Raw genomic sequence first — 11,983 nt, 5'->3', positions numbered from 1 at the left:
CAGCCTCGCCCTAATCAGAGACGCAGTCCACTACATCAAAGACCGCCGTGTACACGCGGCCCTGGTCAACCTTGATCAGGAGAAAGCCTTTGACCGTGTCTCCCATGATTTCATGGGCAGGGTGCTGCGTGAGTATGGGATGGGGGAGATGTTCTGTTCTTATGTTAACCTGATGTACCTTGACATTTGCAGTGTGGCGATCGTGAATGGATGGAAGACTAACCCCTTCCCTGTCCTCTCAGGGGTTAGGCAGGGCTGCCCTCTTTCACCTCTCCTTTTTGTCTGTTGTATAGAGCTCTTCGCCCAGTGCATCAGACGAGACGCAGAGATCAGAGGGATCGTCGTCCAGGACCCCAGAGAAGCGAAGTGAAGTGCTCGCTCTACATGGATGACGTCACCATCTTCTGCGCAGATAGCCGGTCGGTGAAGATGCTGGTCCAGACGTGCGAGGATTTCGGGAAAGCTTCAGGAGCAAAAGTCAACTGCGGGAAGTCAGAGACCAAGCTATTTGGGCTTTGGAACCTGACTGCCGACCCCCTCCCCTTCCCCATCAGAGCAGGCCTCATTCAAATCCTTGGAGTCTGGTTTGGTGTGGGGAGCGAGGGCACTGCCCTCAAGAGCTGGAACAAGAGGCTGAACAAGGTGAAGCAGAAGATCGGATTGTGGCGCCTCAGACCCCTCACCATTGAGGGGAAAAAGCTGGTACTGCTGAACGAGATCCTTCCTGTCCTGCAGTATGTGGCCCAGGCATACCCGCCTTCGACCAGAACTTGCCAGGAGATCTCCATGGCAGTGTTCCGCTTTGTCTGGGGGGCAAAGTTTGAGGGGAAAGTGCGAGGTGATGTACAAAGAGCCGCACAAGGGGGGTAGAGGAATCCCCGACATCCCCACTATGCTGCGCGCCTTCTTTGTAAGCAACTGCGTGCGGATCACCCTGAGAGACTGCGACAAAGACTCCTCTGGCTACTCCATGTCCCGCCTCCTACTCCTGCCGCTCTGGAGAGCACTGGGGTGGGACAAGTGGGACAGCTCCATCCCTTACAGCTGGCACACGCCCTGGTTCTACAAGGACGTGAAGAAGTTCGTGAGGCAGAACAATCTGGAGGGAGTAAAACCAGACCTGTGGAAGCCCAAGGTCATCTACAAAATTATCAGGGCTAAAGACATCATGGAATCGGTCCCAGGTCTCCACCCCAACACCTTTGGAGCGGTGTGGAGGAATGTGGCATCGAAAAGACTAATGAACAAACACAAAGACATTGCTTGGCAGGCCATACACAGGGGACTCCCTGTGAATGCGGACAAGTACCAGAGCAAACTCAGCCTCGTGAGGCACTGCCCCAGGTGCAACCCAGTGGAGGAAAGCATCATACACCTCTTCTGGAACTGCCCCTTTGCGCAGGCCTTGCTGCGCGCGCTGGACACTGACTTAAAGGATTATATACCGAGGAAGTGCGTCACGTACTACTCGGTGTTCCACGGACTTTTCACAGGAACACACACAGAGGACGCAATCGAAGCCGGTTGGCGTCTAATGTGCTGTTTCAAAGACGTTTTACTATTCGCCAGGGAACGTTTGACCAGGGGGAAGAAGAGGATGTCGGTACAGGACTGTCGCAGGCTGCTCCACAGCCTGCTCAAGGACTATTCCATCTTTGACGGTCATGAGGAGGAGGACTAAACACCCCCCTCCCCACCCCCCTTACTCCCCCGCCCCAAAAGTTATTCTGTGCAATAAAGTTAGAGATAATGTTTGTATGATATGTCATGTCTGTGGTGCGGTGCAAAAAAAAAAAAAAAAACCTGTCGGTGGGTGGGTTTACTGGCTATGCATCTTAACCCTGGCTGTGCTTAAAGATGTGACCATGCAGCAAGCTTAAGCCTAATGGGAACCATTTTTTAAATGGTTTTGAAGCAAAAAGTGGCAGTGCTCATATGCATGTCATTTCCCAGAATCCCTTGCTGCAGTGGAAGTGCTGTGTGCTGGGTGGTAATGGTGAAAGGCGGGGTTGCAGACCTGCCTAAGACATGCAAATGAGCATACAGTTATATTTCCATTTGAGATATATATATATATATATATCCAGCAATGAAGAAGAATGGAAGGCAAAGCACTGACAAAAACGGATCACAGGATATATTTTCAATATGGAGGTCCCATAAACTATCAATACAATTGGAATTACATATCGGATAATTGTTTGTTTGGAAGCATCGAACTTTTGTTTTTTTTTGCTGTTTGCAATATATGTAGCCATGCCATTCCTGGCTACTTGTCTGCCCTGCCTACCATGTCAATCTTAATAAGTCAAAAGCATTGTCAGGCATAATCCTGGGGTTTCTCCACCCTCAGACAGTCTCCCTGAGTGACTGGGGGGGAGGTGGAACTTGGTCAGTGTGCAGCCAATCCGGGTGCAGACCTTGTGCCCTCCCCCTCTGTACTAGAGAGGAAGCCATTCCAAATTATAGTAATTTCTTGTCTCTCCCTCAAGGTACTGTATTGAGACGGGCCCTCAGCCCCTCAGGGGGCTGAAGAGAAATACCACACAGGCTAGAGAGGCCTCAATAATGATAGAGAGCCCAGTACATCCAGAAGCTTGGGATCTGACACCAGTGACTACAATGCTGTAATATCATCTGCAGTGGATGAATAAAGAAGACCCTGTTTTATATACCCCTGCCTAAGTCTACAGTCTATTGGGTAGAGGTATGCACAATGCTACATATACATACTGTACATACACACACACACACACATATGATAGATATATATATATATATATATATAGATATATATACACACACACATATACACACGCACACACACGGGCACTGATTTTGAAGCAGGGGAACCTGGTTCAATTCCCAGTGTCAGCTCCTTGTGACCTTGGGCAAGTCACTTTAACTCCCAAAAAAAACATAGCTTGTAAACTCCACGGGGCAGGGACTGTGTCTGCAAAATGTCTCTGTAAAGCACTATGTAAAACTAGCAGAGCTATACAAGAACAAAATATTATATGTAGCGGTCATGTAAAATGGCTACAGTCATCTCTCCTGCTGACAGTAAGGCCTGGTAAGTTGTGGGCATGCCAGCAGTAATTATGGAGGTTTGCCCTCACACCCTGGTGGGGTGCCCTGTGTATGGCTGGGACTGGTCACATGCTCTGACTCCATGGTTAGTGATGTCAGAGGTGTGTCAGCCTCAGAAGTTACATAAGGCACAGCACTGTTTCTAAAAGTTAGTTCGAGCAGGAGTTCTAGGAGGAGTCTGAAAGGAGTTCAAGTGCTGTCAGAGAGTTAGTTATGTTATAGTAACTCCAGAGGAGACTGTGTCCAGGGACCTGGCACAGGGTAGTGATCCCTGCGGGGATAGGGAATCCCTATCTAAGGAAAGATACACCTTTGAAGGGAAGCAGAGTGAATAATCATGAGGCTAGATCTCAACTGCGAGGGGCAGCTAGCCCACATCACTCAGACAATAAAGATGTGTTCAATCAGAAACCCTCTTGTGTACATGTATGGGATGAGTGTACAGAGGGGAGCACCACGGAGGAGTTCCTCGTCAGGATCATCCCCATGCGGACGCAGGGACCCTGGTGAGGTGGAGGCGCTGCACTGGAACTAGGTGAGACTCAGCACACTACCTCAGCTGCCTGTCTGGACGGGTCCTCCCCACACACCATCATGCGGGAGACTCAGGAGTCCTGTTGCCAACAGGTGCACCACCAGACACTACCACACTGTAATGGGGGCCGGTTAGACCACAGGGGCCAATGTGAGATTGGGTGGGTCTGGCCGGGCCAGAAATACCGTTACATATATATACATATATATGTAGCCAGGTCCCCTCTGGCTCCCCGGTCATTCCGGTCCCTCTCCCTTACCTCCACCAGGGTGGGGGCTGCTGCGGGGGCTCCCGGTGGCGTCCGAGGCAGGGCGCCGCCATCTTTGCTGTGTCCGCTCGTGCGCGGAGGCTCGGCCATTATTGAAAGGGACAAGTGGCAGCAGAAGCGCTCCGTAGCGCAGGGCCAGCACCAGCTCGCGCATGCGCAGATAGGGCGATGCGGCGGCCATTACATGTATGCGCAGGCGCAGGAAAAAGAAGGTAGGCGGCCATTAGAAAGGAGCCCATGCGGTCCTCATAGGGAAAAGCCTTACAGGGAACTACAACTCCCAGCAGGCTTAGAGGCAGGTGAGTCAGATGATTGCAGGCAGCCAATAGTGTTTGCAGCTTCCCCTGCAGAGAGTAGATACATTGTATGGGCAATGTGCTGTGAGTCAGTCAGACTGAGGAGACAGTGGGGGAATGAAGGGGGGCAGAGAGCTGCAAGTTTCTGCCCTAGGCCAGAAGTACCCCGGGCTAGAGTTGAGGCCCTGACTCCCCACTAGTGAGGGTGGGTGTTCATAGGGACAGGCCCTTAGGTAAGGACCCTGTGCCCCTTCAGCTGTGTGCTAGGCAGGGACTTAGTGATAGGCTCTGCTGCAGTTCCTTAAGGCAGGGACCCAGTGATAGTGTTGCTGCATGTTCCTGTATGATGTGCTGCTGATTCAGAAACTGTCCTTACATTGGGACGTCCGGCTGGACCCCATACCACGCGGAGGTACAGATCAGCGCTGGACCAAGCAGATCCGGTAGACCCTTTGCGAAGACACCCAGGTGCAGGGGCACCTGGGCAGGTATTTACACCCTTCCACACGTGCACCAACTTTACCTCGCTCCTCACATGTGACAGGCCTGTTCACACACTTGGGTGGGCTTTGACTCTCTGGACACGGGGTTGGGAAGGGGGTGTAAAGGTATAGCCCAGTTAGGGGCTAAGAAGGTACAGCCCAGTTAGGGGCAAGGGTATAGCCGCCATCTTAGTGGCAGAAGGTGGCCTATATACTGTATATTGTTGTGTATGCTGATGTGTATTGTGTTATGTTTGATTCTTCATATAGTAAACTGTTATACTTATACTCCTGTGTATGTGGTTACTATATGTGGGTCCTGTGTGGGGCACATTCTACACTCCTAGAATCCTACACAGGTGGAGGCGCTGTAAGTAAGATCGTTCCAGAGGATTCACCCCAGGCTCTCACTGGCGGAGGCGCAGGCCTCCTGTGAGCCTAACAGGTATATTGCACCACACCTGGTAACATATAGGTTCCCCCTCACATGCACTCTATATGCGATTGGGTGGGGGAATACTCGTTACATATATATATATATATATATATATATATATATATATATATATATATATATATATATATATATATATATATATATATATATATATATATATATATATATATATATATATATACATATATATATATATATATATATATATATACATATACACACACACACACACACACACACACACACACACACACATATATATATAGAATTGTATATACATTTATGTTGCTGGAACCATACAGCACTGGGTAGTTCTCCCATTGCCATGCAATATGAGAGTGGCCTTTGGTTTATGGTTGTCAGGCATTCTGATTGGGAAATTATGTCCCACCCGACAACGGGAGAATATTTCAGTCGCTGGGTTCTGAAGCAGGCAAAGAAATCCTCTGAAGAAGTCGCAGACTGCGAAGAAACGCGTTTGGAAGTACTAGGCACCAGACACTAAGTCATTGACCTGTGACACGATCTTGGGGCCGGATCGTGCAGATAATATTGTTAGGGCTGGGAGCAGTGAAGCAATTCATCTACTCCCGGACATTCTTCATTCCGGGACCTGCGCTTTCCAATTGAAGATCTGTGGATGCAGCCCTGGTACAGCTTCTTCAACCTGGCGGTGATATTTATGCACAACTGCTTGTTTTGATTTTATACTTTGTAAGTGCGCTTTATTCCCTTATTCACCCCTTCCCTATCTTAATAAATTTCATATTGCGCTATGGTCTCTCTCTTTCTCTCTATATATCTATACAAACACACACACACACTTTACATATTCCACTATTTGCAATTTTTGCCGAAATTAAAATAAATAAACAAAAAAAGGAATAATATTGCTCCAGGAAAAAACATTGGTTCAGGTGTGTTGATGAGGAAAAAAAACCCATAGGTTAGAGAAATGGTTTCTTTAATTGATTATTCTTTGAATTCAAAGAACCAATACTATCTTAATACACTTCAACCAACGGTTGTGAGTTTCATCTCTTACCTTTTCACCACCATCTTCAGTGTTTTGTGTGATCCTTTCACCAGGCAAATCGCCTCTTGACGGTAACCCGAGAGCGGAAAATCATTTATATTGACAATCTCATCCCCAGCCATTAAGGTATCTGCAGCTTTATTCCCATCTTCAACCTGAAAACCAAATTGAAATGAAATCGTTACAAGGGTGAAACCTAATAGAAAATGTACAAGCCCTACAAAATCCTGGGAATCAAAGTAATAATTATTCCTCAAAATGCAAGATATTGTATAGAGGATTAGATTGCAAACATAAAAAAAAAGTCAATTCTGAGTAGTTATTCCCACCGAGTCATTTTTTTAATGAACAAGTGAAGATGCAATAAAAACAAGTCCTAAATAAGGTAACAAGATTTTTTTTACCATTTTAATAACTGTTTGACAATTTAGGACACATTCTTTTTGAAAATGTAGGTTGAAAGCCTAATTGCAAAAAAGGTCAATCCCATATAGGCCTAGCATAGAATATACAATAGCATATTTAATCAATGAAAAGACTGCAAAGCTTTAGCTAGCCACCGATATGAATGGGGGTATAAAGGCGTGCTAAAGCTTACCACCTTTTGTGGATCTGGGCCTTGGAGTTCAGACTTAACTGTGAAAATCATGCAGAAATAAATTCCAAAGTTGCAGCCGTTATATGCGCTCTGAGTTTTTAAGTATTCTCCCACTCACTGCCCCACACCTGTGGAATGTCCTTCCCCTCAATATCCGACTAGAACCCTCTCTCTCCACCTTTAAAGCTGCAGACCAAGCAATATTCTACATGCGTGGTTTTTTTTTATAAATTAGTTCTGTACCATGAGAAAATACATGTTTAAAAATAATAATTCTACAACTCCGAATGACATTTTTAATTTATTATATTGTAACAAGCATTTTTTTGTTTCGATAGCAACCATTTACAAAGTCACATCCCCTTCCTCTTCTGAAACAGGCACTGGCACACCCAGGGTTACCACCACTCCGAGCTTGACCACGTATCTCCGGGCAACGGGTTTACCTAGTAAACCTCCGGGTGGTGGCGTTCGGCAGCGGCGGTGTTTCCCGGCATCTCCCCCTGCAAGTATCTTCTGTCGATATGGCCGTGCGGTGTCAAATGGCGCAGCATTGCCATGTCAACGGGAATGCTACGTGATGTCACAGCATCACTTGACGCCCATTACCATGACACCGGGACGCTACGTGACACCGTGTTGCTGTTACGCCTCAGCGCCATTAGGTGTCTCATTGACATGGCAACGTGACACTGAATAACGTCATGATGTCACTTAGCGTCCCATTATCATGGCAATAATGAAGGATTGCAGCGGGAGAATGTTGGAAGGATGCCAGAGAATGCCGGGAGACGCCGAAGGTAAGCTAAATTTTATTTTTAGGTAACCCCCGAACGGAATCTTTGCCGATCAATCGGCAACTTGGCCAATTACTTATCTTTGTGTGGGTTGTATTGAATCTCATATTAAAGGGGAATTTAAAAAAAAAACATTTTTAACCAAAACGGTAGCTTGGACTGCTGCTTTAAACCCCATCTTAAAACACACCTCTTTAACGAAGCATAATTGTACTGTAGCTCTGTTGGCTGATACTATACATCTCATATGCACTGACCGTGGCCCCTTGCAGACACCGTTACCAGAACACAAGAATTTATTCCCATTATGTGTTCTATTATTACATCACGCGTATTACTGCTGTGAGCGCTATATAAATAAAGATATATGTACATAATGTAGTTAGAAAATCACAATGGGGACTTACTTCACCACGCCTTATAGAAAGCGTTTTTACATTAATATTTTACCAAATCAGAAAACTATTGAATAAATTCAAGGAGAAAAAAAAAAAAAAAGAACGTACAGGCAATATGTGTAAAAACAGGTTCTTGACCGGCTATGTTTGCATATCCTTAGGGCTGTAGTCTTAGTTATTCATCGCAGTTTATTTTATTACCGGCTATACATGACTATGAAATCTCCAGAAATATACCGCTTAGCGACTATATATTACATTTTTATCTCAAAAGGGCAGTAATGCCCAAGAGTGAAGTAAGGCAAGTGGTATTTTTCGGATCTGGTAGATGGCATTAAAAAAAAAAAAAAAAATATTTTTCAAATCATTTTTGAATCCTTGCTTATTTCCATGGTCAAAAAATACTTTGGAGGAGTTTTGCAATCTTTGGTTGATGCCTTTTTATGATAGGACTGTTTTTCAGTCCTCGATGCTCCAGAGAAAATGTTAGCTTTGCATGGTCATGTTTGCCAAGTAATTATGTTCCCATCATTAAATGAAATGGTTAAACATAAATAGAGAATAGGCTTGAATCCAGTATTTCATACAAAAAACGATGCATTGTCATACTTCACACGGGACATATAAGGAGGACAGGCATTATAACTTTTACACTGCTCTTCGTGATATATGTCCTCCTCCGTCCCCCTCCCTGCAGCAGTATAAGAGGCTCCCATTGTGTCCCCACCGGCTGTGTCATCTCCCCAGCACTCTCAAGGAGCAATCCGAAATCGGATCACTAAAGGTGATCAGTGTTTTAATAAAAAAAGTTTACAAATAATACTCGGCACCTTACCCTTCTCGGCTCCTCCAATCCCACCTGCAGAATAGAGGTGGATTGGGTTTCATTGGGGGCCTAAGGGGAAATGAGTAACCAAAGTGGAGGTGGAGCTTAGAAAGAGTGTTGGGTTTTAGTGTCCCGGGAACTTTGAAAACCTGATCGGGCTGAAGATCAGTCCATTACAGCAGAGGTTCCAAACTCCAGTCGTCAAGGACCACTAACAGAGCAGGTTTTAAGGACACCCCGGCTTGAGCACAGGTGGTTCAGTCAAAATGATTGGGCCACCTGTGCTAATGAAAGGATTGCCCTAAAACCTGCACTGTTAGTGGTCATCGAGGACGGAGTTGGGAACCTCTGCAATAGACTGTTCTTTCATGCCCTAGGAACAGAAACAACACAGTAACAAGATTGAAGACGCTACTTGCTTATGTCACAGAGATGCTGCCTTAGTATCATCTCCAAGGACAGTTGTTTCCAGCTGTATGCTATTCATAGAAGCATAGTAACAATACGCTGGTGGTAGCATAAAATCAGGATCTTTATTGCATCTTTACAGGTAGAAAACTCTGCTCCTCTACCTGCATTGCGCCCGGCTGTTCATCATAAGGGATCAGCAACAAACAGGTGCTTTAAACTGCAATATGTACACCTCTAAAACCAATCCCCAAACAGGTTACACCAATAAAAATGGCACGTCACTAATGATATATCATACTTTTAAAAATATTAATTATTTAATTGAAAAAAGAATGAAATGGAACATAATCTCATTTCATTTTCTGGGGCTACGCTATTTCATCTTTAGATTCCATTGAGTTTTGGCCTCTAATAATTTTTATTAATTTCCCTCGTTTGCCACAAGGAATCATCTGTGTACCAAGAAAATGAAGGGAAAAAAATCTCTCCAATGTGTACTCTACTAAAATGCAAAGAAATGGGTAATTCACTCTCTGATTTCACAAGTGATCTTGAATTCTCATCTTCGATGGTTTAATTCAGCGGTGCGCAAACTGGGGGGGGCGGGAGATGTCTGGGGGGGACATGGGCGGTTGCAGTGGTCACGTGCTCTTTCCCCAGGCACTTAAATTAATGTCGGGGGATCGTGTGAGGCCTCTGCAACAACAAAACTTACCGTGATTCAGACGCGTCTCCTTGGGTTCATGCGACGTGACGTGACCCCGGAGCGTCATTTGACGCTACTGCAAGGTAGGAGAGGGGCCGCGAGACCGGGGGAAGCCTGGCAGGGGGGCACAGCTTCAAATGTTTGCGCTCCCCTGGTCTAATAGTTCTATCCACATATTGGTTTTTGGCAAAAGACAGTGAATTTTGGTGAACATTTCACACATCTCTAGTTCCTAATGAACACAGCATGTATTACATACGCTGCATTATTTTCTACATTCTCTGCGATATTTGCTGTTGCAATTTTTGAGATCAAGCATTATAAATTAATACACTTGATAAATAAAACAGGATTCAAAAACTCTGCACACTATAATGTCATCTATGAAGAATTGTTGGGTTTGTCCCACTAAAAAGAATCCCTACCAATCTACATGTCTCCAGGACCAATATAGCTACCAGACTTTTGACCTTCCTGAAAAAAAAAAAAAAATGATATTATGAAACAAGGGGGTCTTCTCCCTTTAATGCTATAATGCTAGAGTACGATCGACAACCCCATTTTTGTTTGTAATCCTACAGCAACATATACTGCTGTAGGACTACAACATGTTAGACTAGAAAGTATGCTAGATGCCTCAGATGGAGTTAAATAATTCCAGAGCATTGCCGAGATGGAATGAAGTTGGCATGGTTTCTAAAAGTCATGGTCCACTCCTAGTATAACTGTGTAATTACTACCATAGCAAAAAAAAAAATGCCATCGCCGAACAATATAGAAATCTGGTTTGCCGTAAAAAGTTATTATACGATTTATCAACATTAAAAGTCAATTCCATGCTGGGAACAAAAATGTACACATGCTTACAAAGCTGGATATGTAAAACTGTAACATGAACCAGCTTGTCGGTTGAATCACAGAGACATATTTTTAATCCGCAGCACAGGATTTGCAAATGAATTAGAAAGTTAAACTGGTAACTGTATTAACATTCCAGCAACATACAGAAAATTCTACATAGGCTTGCAAGGGAAAATATGCTTAAAGCAGCAGCCTCCCCCTCAACCAGCCCCCCACACCCCACAGGCCTATACGAGTTTTACTCAAATAATGTTAGTATTTTACCGCCTGAGCAAGTGAGTATGCCCTGCTCTTTTTTTGTGTATTAAAAATCATGATGTTCATAATCTGTAGTGTCTGAGGTTACCGTGGTAAATTTTAGAATGCACTAGGCTCTGGGAGAGCTCCATTTTAACTATTTGTTAATTTGGACAATTATGTATGGGTTTTTAGCCAGTGTCGAGGGTTGGACCTCCTAGTCAGCACACAGGAGGAAAATAGTGGTTCAGTCATAAATTGTGACAAGGCTCCTTATGTCAGAGAAGGGTGGTAGTGATACACCATGAAACAGACTGTATGATGTGGAAAGTCAGAAAAACCAATATAAACCGTGTCATGACCAGCAAACTCAAAACATGTACCTCTGAAAGGAGTAACAGGTGTGTTTTTGAAAATTAAAGCACAACATCAATTTATGATTTTCATGTTCAAACAATTAAACGGATCATAAACAGTGGTTAAAAAAAATCATTACATAGCAAATGTCTATCTTGGATATGTCTAAAAGGAATAAAAACATAGGTATAACCCAATATTGTTTTGTTTGTGGAAAAAAACAAGGACATTGTTGCCTAGCAGAATGGGTTGCTGTTGCAAGACGTGACTTAATAAATACAAAAGCCATTTGCCATCATGTTTTAAAAAAGAAAAGAAGCCGAGCATGTCGTAGTTGAAAATATTCAGGTGGATAGATTCACTTGAAACAAAGTGAGAGGACACGGTTATTGTGTTCCTTGCCAGTGGACAAAGGATGCCATCTTGGATTTCTATGGCTACAGTTACCCTTCAAGTTGAAGATCCTGTTGTGTACTGAAATGACTCACTTATCAACTGTGTATTGCTGCGTCAACAAAATCTCCTCTTTTTGAGTGTTTTACATTGTAAATGATGTTAAGGAGCAGTAGTTCAAGGGTACTAAGACAATGAGTGGAGTGTGCAAGGAAGCAAAATCTTATTAAAACAG

The 11,983-nt window shown here is 44.3% G+C and overlaps 1 protein-coding gene across 6 annotated transcripts in view; it reads right to left on the bottom strand.

Annotated features, from left to right (window-relative positions):
* Positions 1-11,983, bottom strand: part of SHROOM2 (shroom family member 2) — a 313,178-nt gene that overhangs the window by 164,444 nt on the left and 136,751 nt on the right. For all 6 annotated transcript variants that reach the window (XM_075589388.1, XM_075589387.1, XM_075589390.1 and 3 more), the window contains exon 2: positions 6,174-6,319. In XM_075589388.1, the coding sequence (XP_075445503.1) occupies positions 6,174-6,319 (146 nt within the window). The remainder of the gene's footprint in view (positions 1-6,173; positions 6,320-11,983) is intronic.

Source organism: Ascaphus truei, chromosome 3, assembly GCF_040206685.1.
Source record: "Ascaphus truei isolate aAscTru1 chromosome 3, aAscTru1.hap1, whole genome shotgun sequence".
Classification (NCBI taxonomy): domain Eukaryota; kingdom Metazoa; phylum Chordata; class Amphibia; order Anura; family Ascaphidae; genus Ascaphus; species Ascaphus truei.
This window is presented reverse-complemented; position numbering and strand designations above follow the sequence as displayed.